We start from the raw sequence: 25,782 nt of genomic DNA on the forward strand, positions 1-25,782 counted from the left end.
TCTGGTAGCACAGCAAGGCTTTCCTAAGGGCAGAGAGCAAGTCTGATTCTCCTGTTTCTCCAGTGCCCACCACTGGGCTTAGCATAAAGTCAGGTTCAAGAGTAAGCCAATAGGTGAGAGAAGGAAACAAATATAAGAAAATTGTTTCTATTGAGAGACTTGGAGTTTTTGAGTGCTGTGAATTAGCGAAGAACAAATGATGAGGGCATCATTTGGTCCCAATGTAATCCATTCAGGACAGAAATATTTTTTTACTTGTCTTCAAATCTCTGCGTACTAAGCTTCTTCCTCACCTGTCCCAGTTGGTCTGCGGTCTTGGAACGTGGCCTTAGGTATGAGTATGTGCCTGTATATCGGCACAGAGAAAGTAGGGTGGCACAAGAGGCGTCCTGAGAGCAGCTGTTCAGAGCTAAGCAGCGCTCTTTGACCCTCTCCACCGCCGCACCCCACCCCTTCCAGACCAGCCCACGGGCCTTGGGGGGAAAATCCCCACAGAACCCATTCTCAATGAGGTTATCTATCCTACCTCGCGGAGCTCTAAGCGTCCCTCCATTCCAAAGCTTTTGAGAAACTTCCACAGGACCTTTCAGCCCCGACCCGACCCCAGACCCCTATCTTTGCCTCCTCTGCTCTTGTGGCCTAGGTGAGTTGCGCTCTCAGCAGCCCCCTGGCCACCTCTCCCCACCTCCACGCGTGCCTCCCTCAAGTGTCCCAGAAAGGCGTCTGGGAGTCTGACTTCCCCAGCCAGCTATTGTCCTGGCCACACGGCCCCACGCCAGCCGGTTGCGCCCCAGCCCCCGCCCGGCCCCGCCCCGCCCCAGGGAGGACCAAGCAGTCGGCTAGGAGTCTGCCTGCTCAGCCTCACTCTTTCCCTCCCTCTCCCTCCCTGCCTGCCTCCCTCCCCCGCCCGCCCCTGAGGCAGGGACCGTGCAAATCGAGGAGAGGGGGGACTGGCAGCCCGGATGGGGTCCAGCTTAAAGCCCTGGGCTCCCCACTGATGTCCCATCTAGGCTGGGTGTCCCCAACATCTTGGGACCTGGATCTGCGTGAGCCGGGGTGGTTCCCAGGCCAGGAGCATGCCTGCGGCAGACCCACACTACCCCCGTTTTGCATCTGGACCCCCCCCCCTCGGATGCTCTGAGCCACCCTCCTCAACCCGGATCTAAAACCCGGGACACAGCTATCAGGCCAGCCTCTCTCTCTACCCCACCCCCTCTTTCTGGCGTCCATCCCCTCCCCAACACCACCTCTGCTGCTGCCTCTGGCTGTAGACCTGCACCTTTTCCCCATCCCCATCAGGCCCAGGGAGCGGGGTGAGCCTGGATGAGAGCCCCCCAGCCTGGGGCTCTCCCAGGCCATGGCCAGAGTGCTCCCAGAGAGGAGCCTTGGCCCCTGAGCATCTGCTAGAGGCTTGGCAGAGGCCCCGCGGGGACCGTGTCTTCTGAGGACAAAAGGCGGCGGCCAGCAGGCAGACGGGGCGGGGGAGGGGGGACCGGCAGCCAGGCGGGCAGACGGGTGGCAGGGGCCAGCGCTGGCCCCCCTCCCAGCTTGGCGGTGGCATGAAGATGGGGGTGGGAGTGTGTAGTGGGAGAAGCACCTGCCTGGACCCTCACCTGCCAGCTAGCTGGGCACCCCAATGCTATGTGCTGCCCCCCTGGTGTTCCCCAACACCCCCAATCCTGCCTGGTGCACCCCTTCGGTGCCTGCTTCCCCTGATGTCTGCGTTTTAGACCCGCCGGCTGCTATATCCACGCAACAGAAGCAGGAGTGCCACTGGCCGCCAGATCACTGAGGGTCCCACAATGTGGCCTGGGCAGTGTTTTATCGTGGTTGAGACAGCCTGAACCCCCTCCCTGGATTCCAACACAGCCCTGCTGCGAGAACCCAGGTAAGTAGTCAGCATCTTTCCACCAAGGATGGGAGGCCGAGACTTCTCTTCTGTCTCCCCACATATATTTCAGAGTCTCCATCACTGCCGTGCTCTCTCTCTCTCTCCTTTTCTCTTTCTCTCTCTGTGTTACTTACTGTGTCCCCCACCCCCCATTCCCACTTTACCACAAGGACTACTTGGGCACCCAAGCCTGGAGAGTCCTCCAGCCATCTCCATCTTCCCCAATCCCAAATGTCCCATGAGAGAGGAACTACCACCTGTTTCCCCACACCCCACACAGGGTCTGTTTTGATCATTATGGTCGCTTTGGGGTGAGAAGCTGTGTTAATATTCCCTAGTGTGCTGACTCTGGAAGGCATGCCTGGGAACCTTGCAGTGCTCTCCTCAATGCCTGCACCCCAGGCAGGCTCAGCCTCCTGCAGCTGCCTCTTCTCCCTCTCCCTCTCCCTCTCCCCCCTCCTCCTCCTCCACTCTTCTCCAGGTTCTTTGGCCTGCTTGCAGGGTGTATGTGCTTCTGTCTCTGTGTGTGAGCAGGCAGGTAGGTAGACAATGACAGAGAAGCTGATTCCAGCCCAGACCACCACCCACTCCTCTTTCCCTTCTCCCCACCCTCCCTGCTTTCCTTTCTTTCTACTTTCCCCTGTATCTCCCTACAGGTAGCACAGATTTGTGCTCGCTCCCCATTGAGGATATTGCTGTGATTCTCAGCTAAAGGGAGGAAGCCACTGCTGGGAAAGTGAGGTGCGCGTGGGAAGCACTTTTAGGCCCTAGGCTGCTTGATGGCTCTGGGGAGGCCAGGACCATGCCACACAACCTGCAAGGGGCCACAGTGGGGGCCCCAGCCTCTATCTAAGGCTCTCTATCTCTGTTGCTGATGCCCATGTTGTATCTGGGAACCTCAGGTCTTATGGCCTTGTGCACAGTGGCCAGCAGTCTTTATGTCTGGAGGAGTAGGAAAGCCTGATATGTGGAGAACATGGATTCTTCTGGGACACTTCCCCCAAGTACCCCCTAACTTTGGTGAGAGTGTGCCACTTATTGGACCTCAGTTTTTCCATCTGTCAGAGAGACCAGTAACCCTCCCTTCATGGGTGTGTGGGGTGACTGAGTTGGTGCATGCAAATAAAGGAGGTGCATGGTAGTGGCCCTGAAACAACAACAACAAAGCTCACAGTCAATATTGCTGATTATTCATGATTAATATTGTTATTGATTATTTGGAGGAGGGACTGGTCCCTCTTTTCCAGGGTCTTGGAAGAGATCTAGGGAGGATAGCAGGTAGTTAAATGGGGGTTGGGGAGTGGAAGGGAGGCAGGAGGGGCTCAATGTTGTCACTCTTCCTTTGTAGGGGGTGATGAGTGGTGGCTATAGGCAGAGCCTCCCACCCCCACTCCACTCCAATCTCCTTTCCCTGCACTTGCCCCTGTGTGTGTGTGTGTGTGTGTTTGTGTGTGCATGCGTGCGTGCACACACAAACACACACACACAGGCTTGAACTCCCATGAGCTAGCAGAGGCCTGGCTTACAGCCTGCAGCATTCCTGGCCCTGGTGATGTAGGCATCTCTCTGTTGAGGGGAAACTTGGCAAGAGTTGGGCCTGTGGTCAGTGGTTGGCAGTGCCTGGAGACAAGGCTGAAGCTTCTGAGATCACAGGGCTTTTGGGTAGAGCTGGGGTGTGGCCCATGCAGCAGCCAGACCCTTGGGGGATGGGTCCCAGGGATTTGCTAACCTAGAGCCTGAACTGGGGCGGGGGGCAGTGGGGTCTGCTGGCTGGTTTCCGGATGTGGAGATGTGGTGAAACATTGAGTGAGGGGTAGGTGGCTGGAGGAAGGTCCTTAAGGCCAGGGGAGGAAGAGGGGAAAGTCTGAGACCAAGAAGACCCCATGGTGAGGGTAAGAAGGGGTGGGGCTTCTGGGTATAGAGTAGACTTTTCTGAAGAAGCATTTGATAAGGAAGGGAGAGAACCCAGCCTCTGGTTTGGATGCATCTGGGCCTAAGAATGGGTATATATGTGTAACTGTGAATGTGTGCAGTCTGTGAGTATTTGTGTCTGTCCATGGGCATTGTGGGTGTGTATGAATCTGTGTGTGAGCCAGACCACACGATGGTGTGTGCAAGTGTGTGAGTGTCTGGGTAGGCTTGTGTGTGTGTACAGTGGAGTAGGTATGACTTTGCATGTCTGACTGTGTAAGCAAATGGGCACGTTTGATTCTGAGACTGAGTAAAACTGTGTTTCTGTGAGCCAACAGGCCTGTTGAATGTCTAGTTGTATATGTGTGTGATATCCATTTGTCTTTGAGTGTATATGTCTGATTATATGCATATAAGTATGAGGGTTTCAGAATGCTGGGGTATGCACGCCCAGTTAGGTGAATGCCTAGCTTTATCTGCGTAAGTTCTGTGTGCCTATGTGTGCACATGAGTGTAGGATTATCTGAATGGTGTGTTTGGGAGTGTCAGGGTGTGTGTGTGTGTGTCCATGCATATATGGGAGGGTATGTGTGTGTCAATATGCTTCTGTGTGGGTGTGTCTGTCATATATGCGTATGAGTATGGCCGTTGTGTTAATGTCCGTGTGGATTGTCCAGCATTTTGAATTGTGTGTATGCCTGTGTGTGTCTGAGTACATATTATCTATAGATGGACCTACAGGTCCACATCTAATTAGGGAAATGTTAGTATAGATGATCACCCTTATATAAAGAGAACTAATTGTGTGGGGGGGGAGTGTGTGAACACACATTTTGTGCATGAAAACATATTTTGTGGGTGTGCCCATGTGTACACATTTGATTATGTATACGGGTATGGCTGTAGAGGGGGGTCTATGCCTGTGTATATATGCACAAGAGGCTGTGTGCATAAGTGAAAGAATGCATTTATATACATGTCTGATTGTGTTTGTGTGAGTGCAAGTCTGGTTGTGGTATGCATGAGTGAATACATTTCAAAATATTTAGTGTGCATAACTCAGTATGTGTTTTGTTTGAATTTCTGAGCTCAAGTGTGAATGTGTGAGTATGGACATGCCTGTGAGTGACCATGAGTGTATATGTGTGTGTGTATGCTAGGATGTGTGAACATCTGGCTGTGTATGCATTTGAGTGAACATGTCTTTATATTTGTCCATGTGTTCATGCACATCTGAGTGTGTGTGTGTGTGTGTGTGTGTGAATATGCCTGCCTATATTTGTCTGAGTGTACAGGTGTGTGAATGTACCAGTTTGTGTAGTTCTAATTATTTGTATATGCATGTTTATATTTATTCTGGAGCATATGTTGTAGAAAAGTGTGAGTGAATGTATATGCATGCCATATGTATGTTTGTGTGTGTGGATGCCTTTGCATGTGTATGTGATAAGTGTTATCAATTCTTCCTATGAAGACGTACAAGTATCTGAGAATATTTGAGCATTCTTCCATGTGTGCATGTGTGTGTCCAAGTCTATCTGAGAATGTGGGTATAAATGGATCTTTGTTTGCATAGCTTCTTATATGAGTATGAACATATGTGAACATACGTAGTGTGCATTCTCATTATGATTGTGTGAGTGTGTTTTGTCAGTAAATTAGTGTCTCCGTGTCTGGTTGTGTGTGCATATAGGAATGAGTGATGTGCATATCTATATGCATATGAATATGCTTATAGGCATGCATGCCCAGTTGTGTATAAACGTCTACGTGTGCTTCAATGTCTGTATGTGAATACATCATCTCATTGACAAGCATGTACCCATCTGGGTGTTTATGTATGTGGCACACCCACATGTGAGCATGTGTGAAAATGCTTATGTGGTCATGTCTGGGAATGTGTGTGTCTACATTTGGGAGCTCACCTCTGTGTGTCATATTTGTTCATTGTCTCATTGGGTGTGATGTAGAGTCTGCCTGTCTGTGGACATGTGGAAATATACCTATATGTATACCTGTGTTTGTGAGTGAATGTATGTCATTTGTGGGCATTATGTCACATGTATGTATGCCTGTGTTTGAGAGTAAATGGATGTGCACATGTGGGACCAAGTGCAGGTGAATGTGCATTGCTATGAGTGTGTTGATGTATAGGGATAAGTGTAGGCATTTATGCATGTGCCTGTCTGACGGTATATATGTGTGAGTGAGAGAGATTTGGCCTTGGGCTTATGCAGATAGCCCTAATCCCTGAGGAAGTGATAAAGGAGGGTACTTATGAGTCTGTGTGATGCTATGTGTACTGCATATACTGATGTGCATGTCTAAGAGTCAGTGGCACCCTGCTAGACCATATCTGGCTCTGTGTAGACATCCTACAGGATGGCAAGCTATAACACCTGAGCAATACATGACCCTTTTCTGGGACCTCCCTGGCCTCAACCATGTGCTGGGCTTTTGCAGGGCAGTGAGGGAGGGGGTGTCTCAGGATAATTCTTGTCATCATTCACACTCAAGAAGTAGGGACCAATCATCACTGATGTCCTCCTAGGCAAGGGGGCCTGTGACCTTAGAAATGGATTTCTTGAAACACAAAGACCTCCCTTCCCATCCCCCCCCCCCCCCATTGAGAGGCCAGGACAAAATGGCATTGTATAGTGTCTAAGGTTGGTAAATGGTTTTCACAGAGAGCACCCAAATTATGCCATCCAGGCAGAAATCTAGATGTCAATATATATGTATAAGTAACGGTATATGTGGGCAGAGTGTGGGCTATGTGTGTGTATAGAAAGTGGTATATTTGGTAAAAGAATGAGAGAGAGGGAGAGGGAGAGAAAGGATCTGGGTTGCGTGTATGTAAGAGACAGTCTGGGTGTTTCTGGGTAAGATATGTATGTGAGACATTTGGCTGTATTTGGGAGGGGTGAGTGTGAATGTGGGAGTATGGAAATGGTACATTTGTGAGGTGCTATGAGAACATCAGCCTATTTGGGTGGAGGACGGTGTGAGTGAGAGTTTGGGTATGGCTGGGTGGGAATATGTGTGAAGATGTGTGGTTTCGAGGAGTATGTGGGTATGGGTGTATCTGGATGGTGCAAGAGAGAGTGGTGTAGTGTCTGGATAGTGTATGTGTTATATAGTGTAGATGTATCTGTGTTGTGTTAAAAGAGAGTATGGGTGTTTCTGGGTAGAGTGTGCATGAGGGAGTATGACTGTAATGATGAGGTGGGAGCATTTAAGTATGGGTAAATCTGGATGGTGTGTAAGTGGGTGAGCATATAAGTCTATTAGGCAATGGAAATGTATGATAGAATGTATCTAGATGGTGTGTGTGTGTAAAAGAGAATTTGGGCACACCTGGGTGATTATGGGGGTATATGTGAATGTGTATATAATTGGAGTATCTATGGATGGTACGTGGGTGTGTATGTGGATGAGATGTGTGTGTAATGTGTGTGAGAGATTATAGGTGTATGTGCATCGTGTGTGTGGAGTGTGAGTATTCTAGATGATGGTGATTAAGAGAGGGGGACAGTCTGGATTTTGTGTATGTGTAAAAGAGAGTGCAGGAGTTTCTGAGTTTGGTTAGGCTTGTGACAGCATGGATATATCTGGTGGGAGGAATGTGTAGGTGTATTTGGATGGTTGTAAGTGGGATTTGCTAGGTTGGAGGGTGTGAGTGGATGTATCTGGATGTCATGTGTGTGAGGTGTGGATATACCTGGATGGCATGTGAGAGAGAGTGTAATGGTATGTGTGGGCTGTGTGTGAGACAGTGTTGTATGGGTATAGTTTGGGTAGAATGTGTTTGAATATGAATGTATCTAAATGGTGGGTGAAAGCACAGGTGTATTTGGGTGGTGGAATGTGTAATAAACTATATCTGGATGGTGTGTTGTAAGAGCTTTTGGTGGTGTATCTGGGTGTGTATGTACTTGGATATGTGTGTGAGTGTGTTTATAACTGGATGGGGTGTGTGAGAGAGTTTGGGAGACATTTCTGCGTGGAAAGTGTGTGTTCAGAATACGAGTGTATCTGAGTGGCATGGAGGGGATGAGAGCATGGATGTATCTGGGATGCGTCTGGGGAAATATAAATGGAAGGCATGTGTTAGAATTGGATATATCTGAGTGGGATGTGTGTGTGTTAATGGAGATGTATCTAGAGGGTAGTGAATTGTATCTAGTTGATGTGTGTGTGTGTATCAGCGGTCCATTTGGAATGAATCTAGATAGTGTATATAAATTTTAGAGAGTAGACGTGTCTTGTCTGGGTTGGGCTGTGTGAGTGGGTCTGTGTTTGGGGTATGTGAGTGTGTGAGCGAAAGAAAATATGAGTATATATGGATAGGATTTGTGTGTTAACAGGTGTCTCTGGATAATGTGTAGGTATCTGTGTGTGTGAATATACTTGGTTGGGAATTTGTGAGTGTGCTCTGTGTAGGTGTCTTTGAATGGTGTGTGTGTCATGGTACCATGTGTGAGATTGTAGGTGCACCTGGGTCAAATATGAAGGCTCTAGGTTAGGGATGTCTGTGGGTTTGAGTATACCTAATATTGCATATAAGAGTGTGAGTGTAACTGGGTGTAGTGAATGTGGTTGTATTTGTATTAGAGATGTGTGTGTATGAAGATAGTGTGTTCAGATGGGATGTATGTGAGAGTGTGGCTGTATCAGTATTGGGTATGTATGAAAGTGGGTGTGTCTTAATGATGTATAAGAAGGATAATGTGCACCTATCTGGGTGTGAGTGTGGGTGTATCTAAGTAAGAAGCTTCTCTGGCTGGTGTATGAGAGACAGATAGTGTAGATCTGGGTAGTGTGTGAAAGCGAGTATATAGGTCAATCTGTGTGGGGTGTGTGAGTGTATCTGGGTGAGGGTGTGTGCATGTGAGTATATCTGGATAGTGTGTGTGAGAGAGTGTTTGGGTGTATTTGAGTGGGGAATGTTTCTGAGAATGTGGGTGTATCTGCATGTGAGTGTGGATTCATCCAGATGGTGCGTAGGTGGTATATCTTGGGTGTTTTGTGTGTTTGATAGTGTGGGTGTATCTAGGTGGGGTGTGTGATTGTGGGTGTGTGTAGGAATGTGTATATCTTTCCTAGGGCATATATGCCTCTGCTAGAGTGTCTGTAAATGTGACCATATCCATGTTTGTGTATGTGCTTACATGTGTGTGGCTATTGGTATCCAAGTATGTTGGTACATGGCTTATGTGTACATGGGTTTGTGCTAGAGTGGTGTGTATTTGTGTGTGTGTGTGTGTGTGTGTGTGAGAGAGAGAGAGAGAGAGAGAGAGAGAGAGAGAGAGAGAGAGAGGTGTGTTTCTCCATGTGAGTAAGTTCAGTGGGCAAGCTGTCTGGAGCCAGGCTCTGGGTTTGCATCCTAGTTCTGCCATTTATTAGCTGTGGGGCTTTGGGCAAGTCAGCTTCTTACTTGTAAGAAATTAAGCCAGTTTCTTACTTGTAAAGTAAGGGTAGTAATAGTATGTATCTCATAGGGTGAAGATCAGATAAGTTAATATTTGAAAAGTGCTTAGGACAGTGCCTGGCACATAACTCCTCTGGGCCATATCAAGTGTTACCTAGTACTACAATTATTGCATGTGCCTGGTGTATAAGTAATAGTATGTGTCCATCTTCAAGTGCAATGGAATAGTTTCTATGTGCATATTTGCCACATCTGTATCCATGTGTATGTGTAAGAAAGTGAGCAGATTCTGTGTATATGTGTTATTGTATATAAAACTGGCTTTATACTTATATGTATCCCAGTGTGTGTATAAACCCATGAGTGTATGAGAAAGGAAGTGTGTGTCTAGGAGGTCAATGGAGGGGGTTTGGCCATGCATGTGTATTTCCCAGTGTACACCTGGGTGTATGAATGTACACATCTGTATCTATGGTGATGTGTGTCCCTGTGAGTGCAGATGTTACCTGTGTGCTGGTATGCTGCACATAGGGGTGCACATGTGTGTGTGTGTGTGTTGTGCACATGCACACACACATCACTGTGTTTTTATCTGAATATGTAAATAGGTTTGTAGTAGTCAGGCTGAAACAGTATACATGTGAATTTCTGTTGAGTCTATACACATAAGAAGGTTAGTATCCAGGTTTATATATGATGGTGTGTGTGTATAAAGGATTTGTGCTTATATGGCCATGTATCAGGATGTATGTTTTTGTGTTGTGTAAGTGAATGCATAGGTGTGAATGGGTGTGTGCATCTAAGGGTTTGTGTCTGTGTATAAGCATTGGTGGCTATGTGGCTATGTATATGTGAGTCTGCATTGCTCTATATTTGCCTGCCTGCCTCTGCGTGTATAGCAGTGAACCTGAGCGATATGCCAATAAGTGTGAGCATGTCTGTACTATGTGTATAATGTTTGTGTACCAGGGCAAAGTTTGTATAAAAGAGTGGATTTTAATCTCTTAATATAAGAGCCTGGGGTGGAGGAAGGACTGGATCTACAGGATGTGAATCGACTTACCCTGTGCCTGAATGTCAGTTCTTATGTCTATGCATGCATGATTGTATGTGAAAGCATGTAGGTCCATACAATTTGGTTATTTTTCTTAAGAGAGAGAGAGAGAGAGAGAGCACGCAAGGGGGGACAGAAAGAGACAAAATCTTAAGCAGTTTCCACGCCCAGCTTGGACCCCAGTGGGACTTGGTCTTATGACCCTGAGATCATGACCTGAGCCGAAATCAAGAGTTAGATGCTTAACTGACTGAGACACCCAGGCACCCCAGGTCCATATGATTTGGTATGTATGTGTCTGCATGTGTCCATGTGTACGGGGAGTTTTTCTCTGCCTAGGCCCCTATATTTCTATTTACGGATGGTTATCTGTGTGTGTGCATGTGTGTGCGTGTTTTGTATATCTTTGCATGATTTGCTGGTAGGTGGGTGCCTACACACATGCCTAACTTTCTGTGTAGAAGAGGAGATGTGTGTGTGTGTGTGTGTGTACATATACGCATATACCTGATTGTGCTTATAAGCTGGCATAAGTCTGGATGTGAGTGCAAATTTGAATCTCAATGTACATGTGTGCTTGTATGCACATATTTGTCCATGTGTGCTAGTGTGTTTATGCAATGTGACTAGATGTGAATGTCTTAGGGCATTCCCAACTTGGCACATGGAAAAGGTGAAATATCTATATAGCACATTAGAGTAAACTGAAGAAGATTTAGGGGTACTAGGGTGAAAAGAAATTCCTTACATTTTCTTTTTTTTTTTTTTTTAATTTTATTTATTTATGATAGTCATACAGAGAGAAAGAGAGAGGCAGAGACACAGGCAGAGGGAGAAGCAGGCTCCATGCGCCGGGAGCCTGATGTGGGATTCGATCCCGGGTCTCCAGGATCGCGCCCTGGGCCAAAGGCAGGCGCCAAACCGCTGCGCCACCCAGGGATCCCCTTACATTTTCTTTTTATTTATTTATTTATTTATTTGAGAGACAGAAAGCGAAAGAGAGCACGAGCAGGGAGGAGAGGGAGAAACAGGCTCCCTGAGAGCAAGGAGCCTGATGCGGGGCTTGATCCCAGGACCCTGAAATCATGACCTGAGCTGAAGACAGATGCTTAACTGACTGAGTCACCCAGGTGCCCCATATTTTCTTTATATTATATGAATTATGATGAGAAATACAAAAATGCAAAGTTTGAGGGGAGTTACTAAATACTGAATTTGTATACAACTTTCAAGTGAAATCTTTTCAGGATTTTTTTCATAGCACAGTTAAACTCACTTCTGGAAACATAACTTTTATTCACACTCATGCAAATTTGTAGTGGTCAACATTCATGCCCACTTCTGAGCCTTCAGTTGTGACTGCCTTAATTTATTTTATGGTAATTTGACTCATTTATGAACATTTCCATCATGACTTGGTAATGTAGTTTGTGCTGGGCATAGATCTTCTACATCAAGTTACTGTGTTTCTGGTAAAAATTCAAACAAAACAAATGAAACAAATAACCGTTAGTACTTTTGACACAGATATAAGCTTATATTGTGACCTGCTACTTCTTGATCTTGGAAAGCCTGGTGTTGAAGGTAAGATTTAGTCCATGGTGGTCGTGCAGGCACAGTTAGCCCTAATGTCCTCAGTAATTAGCTTGAATGTATGAAACATAGCTGCATGATTCTGCAGGTTAGCAAAGCTCACCTGAAAAGCATTAGCTTTGAGGACATCGGGTGCCATTTTGGTTTCTCTGAAGCGTTCACACCGTACCAACCTTTCTTAAGAAACACAACAGCTAACTGCTTATTAGTCCCTCTCTCTTTCACCTCCCTTTCATAACTCACTTGTTTTTACCATGGCCAGGTAGAGACCCAGGTTTTTTTTTTTTTAAGATTTTATTTATTTATTCATGAGCTACACAGAGAGAGGCAGAGACATAGGCAGAGGGAGAAGGAAGCTCCCCGTGGGGAGCCCGATGCGAGACTCAATCCCAGGACCCCAGAATCACAACCTGAGCCAAAGGCAGACACTCAACCACTGAGCCACCCAGTTGCCCCAAGACCCAGGTTTTATACTCGAAATAGCTAATGATCTCTGCTCTCTCTTAGTGGTCACCATCAACAGGAAACTTATTGCATGAGTGGGTGGCAGCAAATGGTCAAAGATTTTTTTGTTTTGTTTTAGTAGTTAAAACTCCTTTCTCTACAATAATCAGAACTTGGATAATTGATGAAACCTTTGTCCTAAGTAGACACAGACAAATAAGTCTTTTTTTTAGTATTCAACTTAAAAACACCAACTAAATATCGCCCAGGGAATCATATATAACCTCGCTTCTAAGTTTTAATTTTGCTTTGAATCCATAAACCTTGACAGTATACTTTCATATATTTTTGACTGTCTTAAAATTTTTTTTTTTTATTAATTTATTCATGAGAGACACAGAGAGGCAGAGACAGGCGGAGGGAGAAGCAGACTCCCTGCGCTAAGCCTGATGCGGGACTCATTCAAGGACCATGGGATCACAACTTGAGCCAAAGGCAGGTGCTCAACCACTGAGCCACCCAGATGCCCCGGGTGTCTTAAAAAATTTTTGTTATGGGATCCCTGGGTGGCGCAGCGGTTTGGTGCCTGCCTTTGGCCTAGGGCGCGATCCTGGAGACCCGGGATCGAATCCCACGTCGGGCTCCCGGTGCATGGAGCCTGCTTTTCCCTCTGCCTATGTCTCTGCCTCTCTCTCTCTCTGTGACTATCATAAATAAATAAAATTTAAAAAAATTTTTTTGTTATAACTTTATTCATATGCTCAAAGAGCCATTTGTTGAAAGGAGTAAGCATCAAATCTGCAAATGCGAATCTTTCACAAAAAATGCTGAAAATATTCTTTTAGCTCATAAATCTTTTACAAAATCCTTAAACACTTGGGTTTAAAACAGTAGAGAAAAGTGTACTGACCCCAAAGCTTCGCAGAAATCCAACACACCGGTGGGTGGTAGCTCGGATTTAATCAAATGCACTTAGCATCATTTATTGTGGAAATTAGACCTACAGGCAAACTTTTATACATGAATTCTCCTTAGTGCATGAATCTCGGCATTTTCAGAACAAATTCCAGAATGTAAACTTCATGCCATCTCAACAGCAGCAGCAGTGCATGGACTAATACAGAGTTTCCATGATATTAGAAAATATTCATGTATCACTTTGAATATTTCAACCTTAGTTTATTTTGGTGCTTCTTGCATTTCTCTTCAGGCTTTCTTACTATGAACCGAGCACTTCCTTACTATGAGCTGAGCACAATTAATCAACATCTAGAGATGCATCAATATAAAATGAAAACCCTTTTGATTCAATAATCTTCTTAGTGACATTTCAGTGTCCTTTGACCCGTCATCACTGTGTCTCCTAGTAGCAATAATTGAAAGTGATCCCTTTCTTATTCTTTTTACTCCATTGGTCCCAAATATGATGTGGACAATTTCCTGGCAGACTGCTAGAATGTTCCTGGCAGAACGTTGAGATTCTACTGGGAGGGACATCTTAGCTTTACTTGTGAATCATGCAACCCTGTCACTAGTTGGTTGAGCTCCATCTAAGAATGTTCTAACCTGAATAAAAAAGAAAAAAGAATACTCTAACCCATCTCATAAAAGAGCCAGGTTTCTTAATTTGCATTTTGAGATGCCTTTTTTTAATTTTTAAAAAAATTTTTAGGGGATCCCTGGGTGGCTCAGTGGTTTAGCGCCTGCCTTAGGCCCAGAGTGTGATCCTGGAGTCCTGGGATCAAGTCCCACATCGGGCTCCCTGCATGGAGCCTGCTTCTCCCTCTGCCTGTGTCTCTGCCTCTCTCTCTCTCTCAGTCTGTGTCTCTCATTAATAAATAAATAAAATATTTTTTAAAATTTTAAGATTTAATTTATTTATCTGAGAGAGAGAGCACACAAGCAGCGGGGAGGGGCAATGGGAAAGGGAGAAGCAGACTCCCTGCTGAGCAGGGAGCTGGATGCAGGGCTCTATCCCAGGACCCTGGGACCATGACCCTGGTGGAAGGCAGACAGATGCTTAACCCACTGAGCCACCCAGGTACCCCTTTGAGATGCTTTTAAAAGTCCAAATATTTCTCTTTGTGAGAGTGTTTGTTTCATGAACAGTTGATCAACATAGCCTACTGGGAAATGAAGTTTCTTTTGATAACTTTTCCACACAAATTGGACATTTAGGGTGAGGATGAGAGGGCTTATTTGGCAACTGAATCCAAATTTGGGACAATCCTCATTAAATTGCTTAAATTAGGGACAGCCTGGATTATTTTGGAAGGGAATATGTCTTATGAGTCTCTGAGTCTCCTGATTTTCCAGCTTTAATCAAAAAGCCCATTTTGATGGGAAAAGAAATATCTTAAAAATTCATTCATACAGGGAATATAAAAAATAGTGAAAGGGATTATAGGGGAAAGGAGAGAAAATGAGTGGGAAATATCAGAGAGGGTGACACAGCATGAGAGACTCCTAACTCTGGGAAACGAACAAGGGGTAGTGGAAGGGGAGGTGGGCAGGGCGATGGGGTGACTGGGTGATGGGCACTGAGGGAGGCACTTGATGGGATGAGCACTGGGTGTTACACTATATATTGGCAAATCGAACTCCAATTAAAAAAATATACAAAAAATTTTAAATCTACTTGAATGTGAAGTATTGAAGGGGGCCAGCAGATCTTCAAAAACTGATTTAAAAAAAAAAACAAATTTGAGGTCTTCTGCATTCTTAAGAGAGTAGTGCTCTGGAAGCAAAGCCTTAAAGGCCTATCTTTCCTGGGACGCCTGGGTGGCTCAGTGGTGCCTGCCTTTGGTCCAAGGGCGTGATCCTGGGGTTCCAGGATCGAGTCCCACATTGGGCTCCCTGAGTGTAGCCTGCTTCTCCCTCTACCTGTGTCTATGCCTCTCTCTGTGTGTCTCTCATGAATAAATAAATAAATTTTTTTAAAAAAAGGCCTAGCTTTCCCTTTAATGAATCAATTCAATTACAGTCAGGTTTTATTCTTTTATTGACAAATATTTTTACCTAAAAACAAAAGGTAATAATTAATTATGAAATAAATTATGAAATCCCACCAAGAATCAGATTTGGCTAATTTTTAACATTAAAAGCCAGTCACAAAAAAAATAAAATAAATAAAAGCCAGTCACAAGCAAATCAGCAAATAAACCAAGAAATAATAAAAATTATATTGTAACATTTTTTTTAAATTTATTTATGATAGTCACACAGAGAGAGAGAGAGAGAGAGGCAGAGACATAGGCAGAGGGAGAAGCAGGCTCCATGCACCGGGAGCCCGATGTGGGATTCGATCCCGGGTCTCCAGGATCGCGCCCTGGGCCAAAGGCAGGCGCCAAACCACTGCACCACCCAGGGATCCCTATTGTAACATTTTTAAGAGTCCTTTCAGAAATACCGTGAAATACTTATAGATGAATGATATAATAGATATGCTTCAGAATACTTGGAAAGTGGGGGAAGTAAGTGAGGTTATAGGCAAAACAAGACCATAAGGGTTGATCATTGGTGAATCTGGGCGATGAGTGTACTGAAGTTCATTACTGGATTCTTTACAGTTTATACTTTTTTATATTTGAAATGTTTTAGAAGGAAAAAAAGTTTTTTCTAAAGAAGCAGAAATCAAGGCAATTAAATTAAATTGGGGCACCTTGGTGGCTCAGTGGTCGAGCGTCTGCCTTTGGCTCAGGGCATGATCCTGGAGCCCCAGGATCGAGTTCCACATCGGGCTCCCTGCATGGAGCCTTCTTCTCCCTCTGCCTATGTTGCTGCCTCTCTCTGTGTGTGTCTCTCATGAATAAATAAAATCTTACAAAAATAAAAATAAATAATAATAGACGATCTGGGATGTTTCAATAGAAAGTGATCCAAGCATTTACAATCTCCCTTTGACCCCCTAGAATCTTTCTTGGTCTGACTCCCTGCTATGGTATGTGCCCACCAGCCAAGCAACTCTGCTGTTTCCACCTGTGCCTGAAGGAATTGGCTGGTATGTGCACATATGTGGGTTTGTCTCTGGGTGTATACCTGTTTCAGGGTGTGTATATCAAGTAATGTGAGCAAGTTTGTGTATGTACACGTGTCTGTGCAATAGTATGTTTGTATACATGGGAAGTTTTTCTCCTTGTGGTTGGTTGTGTTATATATTGCATGTTTTCTCTTTGTGTCTGTTGGAGCTGGTATACTTTCCTGTATAAGTGAGTGTGTGCATGAATGGGTATCTGTGTGTACATGTGCCAGAATGTATATGTCTGTTTTGGCAAGTATGGCTAATGTATGTGAAAGAGTTTGGATCACTTGGCCTCTGTGTGTTAGAGTACATCATGTGTGTATATGTGAGCAGCTATTTGCTTGTCTGTTTTTTTCTCCATGCAGATATATTTGTGGATATCTGAGGAGGATTCTGTCTGTGTGTACATACATGTGTGTGTTTGTGTGTATGCATGTGGCAGAGTTCAAATGCATGTGAGTATGGTGGTATATGTAAGTGACTTTGAGTGTTAATTTGTGTAACAGTGTATGTGATGATATAGGTGTGCCACTGTGTACGTGCCTGTGTCTGACTATGTGAGATTTGAAAAATCGAGTAATTGTATATATGAATCTATGTGTGAGTAGGTTTGAGTATGTGTATCTGTCAGGATTTGAGTGTTCATCCGTGTGTGTGTGCATGTGTGTGTTAGGGGGGTTAGAATTGTGGGTTTATGAGCCATTGCACATAGGTGTGTCTGAGTGTGTCTGTGTATATGAGCAATTCCCATCTCTCTCGTACCTAACACCCTCTTTTATGTAACATATTTTGTAACACCCCTTTACTATACGGAAATGAAGTTCTTAGGTAATATAGTCTCTCTGCACATATAATTTCAAAAGAAAATCCTTATAGTACTTCATGCAATCTGCATGTTGTATTAATTCTAAAATAAATAAATAAATGGAAAGTGATTTATAAGGAAGTAATTTGTATTTTGATATGTGAATGTGTTAGACATGGCAATCCCCAGGAAATTCAATAAGATAGTTAGAGGCTTGTAACATCTTATGAGTAAATGTGGGTTTGGAAGGGGAAAAATCAGAAGCTACCCCTTGCTCAAAGTGCAGGAAAATGACAGGCAAAAGCCTAAGGGTGAGATTTTTCAAAATAGTTAACTCAAAAAAAGTGCTCCCCCAAACAAAGTGCAGTCTCCTCTGGACTTACTTGTCAGCTGTATTCCTGGGTAATGCAGGGTATATTGAACTAGGGGGAAATTTGTATTTATATGCGAAATAGACTTATTATTCAAGGTTCAGTTCATTACTAGGCCAAAGTACTACGGATTCAAGACATGTGTTGGCTGTGTGGGACTGCCCCACACCTCATTGGATGGCCAGCATCCTTGCCCTGGACCCCTTCACGTTAGAAGGACATCCTATGCGCTCCATTGTGGCACCCCAAACTGCTCCTACAACTTTCCGAAATGTCCCCTAGGGGGCAGTAACGCCTTTGTTGAAGACGATGCACTGTTCAGACCGAATACTGTGCCTGCGGAAGGCCCTCTAGACCACCCCCTAGACCACGTACATGCTTGCAAGGCGATGTCCCTGTGAGTGAGCTGGTTACTGTCCATAGGTCTCCACAGCAGTAGCCTATGTGTCTGTGAGCGTCTGCCTATCTTTCTGAGGGGGTCTGGGCACGAGCAGGTGTGTATATGTTGTGTGCATGCGCTCACAGTTTTAGCCCAGGCCATGGCCGCCCGTGTGCTCAAAAGAACCTTCTCCTCCCTTCTAGAGCCACCCCAGCTTTCCAGGCAACATCAGGATTTTGTTCGTTTGCTGCTATTGTTTTGTGTTGTTTTGTTTCATTTTAGTGTCTGGTTTTGTTTTCACCGAAGCTCTGGGCTATGAATTATCCACCTTCTTGATCTTAGGGTGTTTCTCTGTGTCTCCCACTCTCTCCATCTTTATTTCTGCTTCTCCCTATCTCTATCTCTCCCTCTGTTCCAACCCGTCTCTATATATCTCTATATTGTTCTCCTTTCTTTCCTGGCATTATCCCTCTCCTTGTCTCTCTCTCCCTCCCTCCTTCCTTCTCTCTTGTGCTCTGTTTCTCTGTGTGTCTCTGTCTCTTTTTCTCACTCTTCTTCCCTTTTCTGTCTCTATTTCTATCTCTTCCTGTTTGTGGGTAAGGCCTGCTCTTCTTTCTCTGTTTATTTCCCCCCATGTCTCTGTCTCTCTCTCTCTCTCTCACAAACCTCTTTTCTCGAACACTGTGTATCTCTCTGATTCTCTTTTATTTTTTTAAAATTTTTTTTTAATTTTTATTTATTTATGATAGTCACAGAGAGAGAGAGAGAGAGAGGCAGAGACACAGGCAGAGGGAGAAGCAGGCTCCATGCACCAGGAGCCCGATGTGGGATTCGATCCCGGGTCTCCAGGATCGCGCCCTGGGCCAAAGGCAAGCGCCAAACCACTGCGCCACCCAGGGATCCCCCTGATTCTCTTTTATATCCAATCTCTCTCTGTCTGTAATGCTTTCCCCCTTCTTCTCCTCAAGGCTAAGGTGTGTGTGTGTGTGTGTGTGTGTGTGTGTGTGTGTGCACATTTACACATACCCAGCTGTCAGCTGGTGCAGTTCTGTGGGAGCTATCAGGCCTTGAGGACCTAAAAGGGCGTCTACCAACCCCAGTTCTCCCAAGCCCCTGCCCTGGCACCTTCTCATGGTCTATTGGCATTGCATTTGAGACTTCGGAGTGTCATCAAAAAAGCTTGGCCCCAGATGGCTGTGGCAGGCCAGGCTGGATTGAGCTGGGAAACAGTATTGAGGGGTGACTTTTTTTTTTCCTGGGAGGGAGAGGGTAGAAAGGCTCCACTCAGCCCTTTGTCCTTCAACCTCACGGCCATCTCATCCCCAACAGTAGTTCTGAGCTTCTCCAGCTTCCCTCTGGGACCTACAATGTTACATTATCACACTCCCCTCCCCTGCCTCCAGCTCACACACAACAGGAAGGCTTTGCCTGTGTTCTCCCACTCCTTTACTTCCTAGGCTGCTTTTTCAGCAAATCCTCCTTGGATGCCTCCAGGCCTCCCTCCCTGAGCCACCAGCCCATTTAGTCCCTCAACCAATTGTTTTGACAGCCTTTGTCCAAGGGCCTACTATGCGTTGTGCACTGCTCCTCTAGAGGAGAATGTCTGAATTATAATCCCTGCCCTTGTGGAGCTTTCATTCAAATAGGGAGAGGCAGACAATAAACTGAATTTTAAGTAAATTATATAGTGCATTAGAAGAAATAAATTTTATGAAGAAAAATAAAGCAGGGTAAGGGACACAGAGTGTCCCTTATTTCTCACCTGAATTACTGCAGGAGCCTCCTGTGTAGTTTTCCCTACTTCCACCTTTGCCCCACCTGGCCTGTGCTCCTCACAGCAAGGGGGATCCTTTTCAATCCTGGGTCATATCACATCTCACCTCTGCCCCCGTGGCTCTCATCTCACTCAGAGTAAAAGTCACAATCCTTACCATGGCCTACGTGATCTGGCCTCACCACCTTTCTGACCTCACCTCCCACCACTTTATGATCACTCATTCCGTTGCATGCATAGTGGCCTCCTTGCCTTCCCCAAATACACCACATGTGCTCCCACCTCAGGGCCTTTGCACTGGTTGTTCCCTCTGCCTGAACTTCTCTTCCCTCCAGTATCCACATGGCTCACTCTCACCACCTTTAAGACTTTGCTTAGATGACACCTCCTCCATGAAGCCTTCCCTGTCCATTTCATCTAAAAGTATACCTCCCCCACCCCTAGCACTTCATAGCCTCTTTCCCTCATTTATTTTTTTTATTTTTATTATTTTAAAGACTTTATTTATTTATTCATGAGAAACACAGAGAGAGAGGCAGAGACACAGGCAGAGGGAGAAGCAGGCTCCATGCAGGGAGCCCGACGTGGGACTCCATCCCGGGTCTCCAGGATCATGCCCTGGGCCGAAGGTGGCGCTAAACCGCTGAGCCACCTGGGCTGCCCTACTTTTCTTTTTAGAAGCTTATCATCATCTGACCTACTGTACCTCACCTGTATATATTCTTTATTATCTAGAATATCAGCTCCATAAGGGCCAGGATCCTTTTCTATCTGGTTCACAGCTGTGTCCCCAGCACCTGGCACACAGTAGCTGCTCAATAAATCATTTTTCAATGAATGAGTGCACACAAGCATACACATATCTTTATATTCATGGTACTCCCTGCCCCATTCAAAATACAAACCCAAGTCCTTGTCATGGCCCACAGCCCTATACAGTCTGGCTCCAGACATCTCTGTGATTTCACTTTCTACCGCTGTTTTTGTGCCTAGCCTTTTCCACCACACTAGTCTTCCTACTCTTTCCTGAGCATCCTAAGCACACTGCAGATCATAAATAATAATAATATAAAAACCTATTTAACCTATTTAGTGGCCAGCATAATGAAAACAAATCATGAAATAGAATAGAACTAATGGGGTACATCACACATAAGATCAGTGCTGTTTTGTGAAACTTTTGGTTCAGTTATGTGTGCATGCATGTGTATATGTATGGGGTTGTGATGTAAAATGTATGGCTTACTATGGGCAGAAATCAAAATGGTCTGAAGAACATAACCTTGGGGCTTTGTAAAGGGGGAGAAGAGCTGCACCAACATCCCCACTGCACAGACCTACCAATGGAGGAAACAGGTAACAGAGGACATCCAGAGAGGTGAAGTACCCTCCTTCACCCAGCAAGGAAAGGGTAGGAGAGCAATGGGCCAGGGGCAGGGCATGACACCAGCCGGGGAGTAAGTGCAGAGGCCACTAACACTGCCCTTTCTGTTTCTTCCTCACCTTTCCTTTCCATCTGTTTCTCACTGTTTCTTTTTCTTGTGTTTCTCTCTCTCTCCATCTCTATCTCCGTATTCCCTCTCCCTCTTTCCCTGTCTCTCTGGTTCCATTTCTTCTTATCTCTTCTCACGCTCATCCTCCCATTTCCATCTCAATTTGTATCCATTTATATCTTTGTCACCGTTTTCTCTTTGTTCTCTCCTTTCTCATGCTGTGCCTCTGTGTTTTTGTCTCTGGCTCTCTCCTGCCTTCATCTCTCTATCTCTCTGTGTCTGTGTCTCCCTCATTATCCCCATTTACAGGTGCAGCCGAGCAAGACAACTGATGGAGTCCCCCAGGGCCCATCGAATAATACTGGACTGGCTGATCCCGTAGGGTTGGGAGCAGTCCCCGCCCCTCAGTATGGCCAACACTACTGGAGAGCCCGAAGAGGTGAGCGGCGCACTGTCCCCACCATCGGCATCAGCTTACGTGAAACTGGTGCTGCTGGGACTGATCATGTGCGTAAGCCTGGCAGGCAATGCCATCCTGTCCCTGCTGGTGCTCAAGGAGCGTGCCCTGCACAAGGCTCCTTATTACTTTCTACTGGACCTGTGCCTGGCTGACGGCATACGATCTGCTGTCTGCTTCCCCTTTGTGCTGGCTTCTGTGCGCCACGGCTCCTCATGGACCTTCAGTGCACTCAGCTGCAAGATTGTCGCCTTTATGGCCGTGCTCTTTTGCTTCCATGCGGCCTTCATGCTATTCTGCATCAGTGTCACCCGCTACATGGCCATCGCCCACCACCGCTTCTACGCCAAGCGCATGACACTCTGGACATGCGCAGCTGTCATCTGCATGGCCTGGACCCTGTCTGTGGCCATGGCCTTCCCACCCGTCTTTGATGTGGGCACCTACAAGTTTATCCGTGAGGAGGACCAGTGCATCTTTGAGCATCGCTACTTCAAGGCCAATGACACGCTGGGCTTCATGCTTATGTTGGCTGTGCTCATGGCAGCCACACATGCTGTCTATGGCAAGCTCCTCCTCTTCGAGTATCGTCACCGCAAGATGAAGCCAGTGCAGATGGTGCCAGCCATCAGCCAGAACTGGACATTCCATGGCCCTGGGGCCACCGGCCAGGCTGCTGCCAACTGGATCGCTGGCTTTGGCCGTGGGCCCATGCCACCAACCCTGCTGGGTATTAGGCAGAATGGGCACGCAGCCAGCCGACGGCTCCTGGGCATGGACGAGGTCAAGGGTGAAAAGCAGCTGGGCCGTATGTTCTACGCAATCACACTGCTCTTCTTGCTCCTCTGGTCACCATACATTGTGGCCTGCTACTGGCGAGTGTTTGTGAAAGCCTGTGCCGTGCCCCACCGTTACCTGGCAATCGCTGTTTGGATGAGTTTCGCCCAGGCTGCTGTCAACCCGATCGTCTGCTTCCTGCTCAACAAGGACCTCAAGAAGTGCCTGAGGACTCACGCCCCCTGCTGGGGCACAGGAGGTGCCCCGGCCCCCAGAGAACCCTACTGTGTCATGTGAAGCAAGCTGGTAGGCAGACAGGCAGGGAGAAGGTCATGGCTACCGTGATGGGGCCAGCAGTAAGGGAAGGGTGGGCCCCACACAGGAGCCTTTCTTTCTGAGCTCCAGCCCTAGCCCCTCGAACCACCTGGAATCTAGGCACCTTTGCCAACACCTCCCCAGGGTTGGAGCCTGGAGTGGGAGACTGGGAAAGAGGTGTTTCTAATTCTGTGGGGCCTGTCTTCCCCTGCCTCCTTCTCCACTTCTACAATCTCTCTCCTTTCTTATCTCTCTCTCTCTCTCTCTCTCTCTCTCTCTCTTTCTTCCTCTTTCTCTCAGAAGTGACAATTCAGAAAAAGAAAACAAGACTGAAAATGCAGGTTTTTCTACTAACAGCTGAGGAGACAGGCTTTCTTGCTTTAATGTCTCTCCTTCTGACATTGTCCAGAAGGCGGAAATTTGTCCTGTAAAATAGACTTCCAGAGCTCTTATTACCCCGTCTGCTCCCATGCACCCTCCCCTCCTGGGTCCTTTAGCAAGGCCTGGATGTTTAGGGAGAAATTCATCTGCTTACAACAGGGACCAAAGGGGGTGCTGGGTCCCCAGGGAGCAGAGATGTTTAATTGCTATGTTGTGTGCAATGTTGTTTTAAGCTAACCCTGGTCCCAAGCCTGGTTTCTTCTCCCTTACTACCATGTCCAGACCTCCTAAATGTTTCTTGAGCAGCTGTTCAAGAAGCCAGAAGCGGAGGGAGAAGGACCCCTAGGATGGGCCCAGGCTAGGACCTGAGATGTGAGCTGCATGCCTCAAGCTGAAGAGACCCAAGCTTGGCTGCATTCTTTCGAGCTGCCTCCTGGATCCCCAGCCCCCAACTCCTCTTCCTGAGGATGGAAATCCACTCCAGCCCCACTAGGGCTGATGTGGGTGCCATACAGGCAGGAGCATTCCCCCAGGGAAGTGTAGGGAGAAAGCCAAACTCCCCAGAGTAACTGGATCCCAGTGCCTGGGGTCAGAGCAGAACTCAACCCCAGAATTGTCTCCTGGGTTCACACTATTCTATGGAAGATGAAAAGTTAGGGGGTGGCCTTGGTGTAACACATAGTGGTATAAGCTCCAAGGCACTGTGGACTTGAGTCCATTCCTATCTGACCTCTTTTTGTCCCCTTCAAGCCTCAGGGGCCTCAGGCCCCTCTCGGTAGCCCTTGGCCTCCTGGGCCCTCAGCCCACAACTTCCTTCCCCTGAGCAGCCTTCTCCCCCTTCCTCCCTCCACCCAAAGTGGAGCAGACTGCAGCCAGATTCTCCAGGTGGGAGAGCCCAAGCCTCCCTTCCAGGGCAGAGTCCACTCTGGGCTTACATCACTGCCAGTTCTTATGGACTGGTGAGCTAAGCTGGCATTCTTTTGCCTGGCCTTGCCCAGATTCTTTGTCCCCCTATCATTTCCTGGGGGAGTGGGAGATCTGTATTTATCTACGCCCTTTCCCTTCCTGATAGAAGCTGTTGTCCTAAGCTCCCTCCCCATCCCCAAGACAGCCCCAGAACTGGGGAAGCCTTGACCCAAGAGGAATGGGGAGGGCACTATAGGCAGGAGAGACATTAATGAGCCTGGCTGTGGGGTGGCCCTGGAAAGGCAGGCCAGAGTGGCTGAGAGGCTGGGGTGAGGGTACCTGTTCTCTCAGTGATAGTGATGGGAGTGCCTTTCCCAGGGAGTGGGGTGGGGGGGACCACAGGGGTGGGAGTAGATAGGGTACATTCTGGAGGGTTTTCCTCCATTTCTTTTTTCTAACTGCCTGGATTCACCATTGGATTTTGTAAATGGGAAACTGACAAGAACAATGCTATATTGGATGTTTTCTCTTTCTGACTCTGTGTGTGTGTGTGTGTGTGTGTGTGTCCTGTTTGCATGACCACATGTGGGGAGGTATGATTGAATGGGACTGTTTCTGTGTGACTTTGTGTGGGAAGGCACCACTGCCTGGTGCACACATGTGAGCAAATGCCTGTATGTGGAGACGTATAGCACATACACACACACACACACACACGTATGTACCTAATTAAAAGAAGACAAAGGAAAGTATGTGCCTGCAGTAGGAAGTAGAGTGGTCAGAGCATAGAATTTTTAAAATGTACGTATGTATGCAGCAAGAGGGTGGGCTTCCATCTCGTAAAATCTTCCTCCTGTGGCCCAGGCTCTGAACACGGGGGACAGGATACTTGAGAACCCCACCTCTTCCCAAAGCCTGGATCCCCCAGGTACCATTCCAACTTCTGTATCAGTCTCCTCTCCAAAACGCACACAAGGTGCTCCTAAAAGTGGACCACTTTGGAGAATGGAGACTGGGATTTGGGGATCACAGTTGAGGGGGAACTAATGAGGTTAGAAAATGCCCCCTACAAAGTAATGGCTTCTGGAGGGGCTATTCAGTCTGGGATGAGAGACTTTCTGAAAAGGGCTCCCACTGTATACAGCTGGAACTGCGGTATAAGCTTTGACTAAATTCGGAGGAGGCATGTTACAGGGTGGGGGAAAGCCAAGCCGGGGAGTCTACCCAGCTAGCTTGCTCCCTGGGCACTCACTTTACTATTTATTTACTTATTCTCTCAGGTGCACAGAATTGAGTTGACCATACTCCTCAGTTCTTGGCACACTACATCATCATTGGTCCATGCGAGTCCCCTTTATTCTTTGTTTTGTTTCATACCCTCCATCACCCATCCCTGATCCAATCCCGTCTCCCACATAGGCACTCACTCTCGTGTATTTAATGTATGTCCTTCCAATTCACCGTTCATGTGTTTATTTGCATATCTGTGTATCTGTGAAAAATATATGGTATTGTTATGTGTTTTAATTTACATAAACAGTATTGTACTATAAATCTTGTTGTTTCTTTTTTCACTCAACATTGTTTTTGAGAGATCCAGCCTTGTTGCTGCACGTAGATCTAATTCATTCTAGTGGTCCATCTTCTACATATATCACATTTTTCTTATCCATTCCCCTGGTGATGGGTCTCTAAGCTGCCTCCAATTTTATGCTACCACAGAAAGGCTACAATGGGCAGTTTCCTACATGTCTTAAGGATGCCTAATTTAGAGGAAAG

General features: G+C 46.5%; 1 protein-coding gene across 3 annotated transcripts; it reads left to right on the top strand.

Annotated features, from left to right (window-relative positions):
- Positions 1 to 891: 891 nt before the first annotated feature.
- Positions 892 to 24,516, top strand: GPR173 (G protein-coupled receptor 173). 3 transcript variants are annotated; one of them, XM_041742276.1, is made up of 3 exons: positions 892 to 1,888; positions 16,236 to 16,324; positions 21,477 to 24,516. In XM_041742276.1, exon 3 carries the CDS (start codon positions 21,577 to 21,579, stop codon positions 22,696 to 22,698), a length of 1,122 nt encoding a protein of 373 aa, XP_041598210.1. In that variant the 5' UTR covers positions 892 to 1,888; positions 16,236 to 16,324; positions 21,477 to 21,576; the 3' UTR covers positions 22,699 to 24,516. The 3 variants fall into 3 exon arrangements, with proteins under 3 accessions (XP_041598210.1, XP_041598209.1, XP_041598211.1); XM_041742275.1 differs by lacking the exon at positions 16,236 to 16,324; XM_041742277.1 differs by lacking the exons at positions 892 to 1,888; positions 16,236 to 16,324 and adding an exon at positions 2,588 to 2,632.
- The last annotated feature ends 1,266 nt before the right edge of the window (positions 24,517 to 25,782 follow it).

Source organism: Vulpes lagopus, chromosome X (genome assembly GCF_018345385.1).
Source record: "Vulpes lagopus strain Blue_001 chromosome X, ASM1834538v1, whole genome shotgun sequence".
NCBI lineage: Eukaryota > Metazoa > Chordata > Mammalia > Carnivora > Canidae > Vulpes > Vulpes lagopus.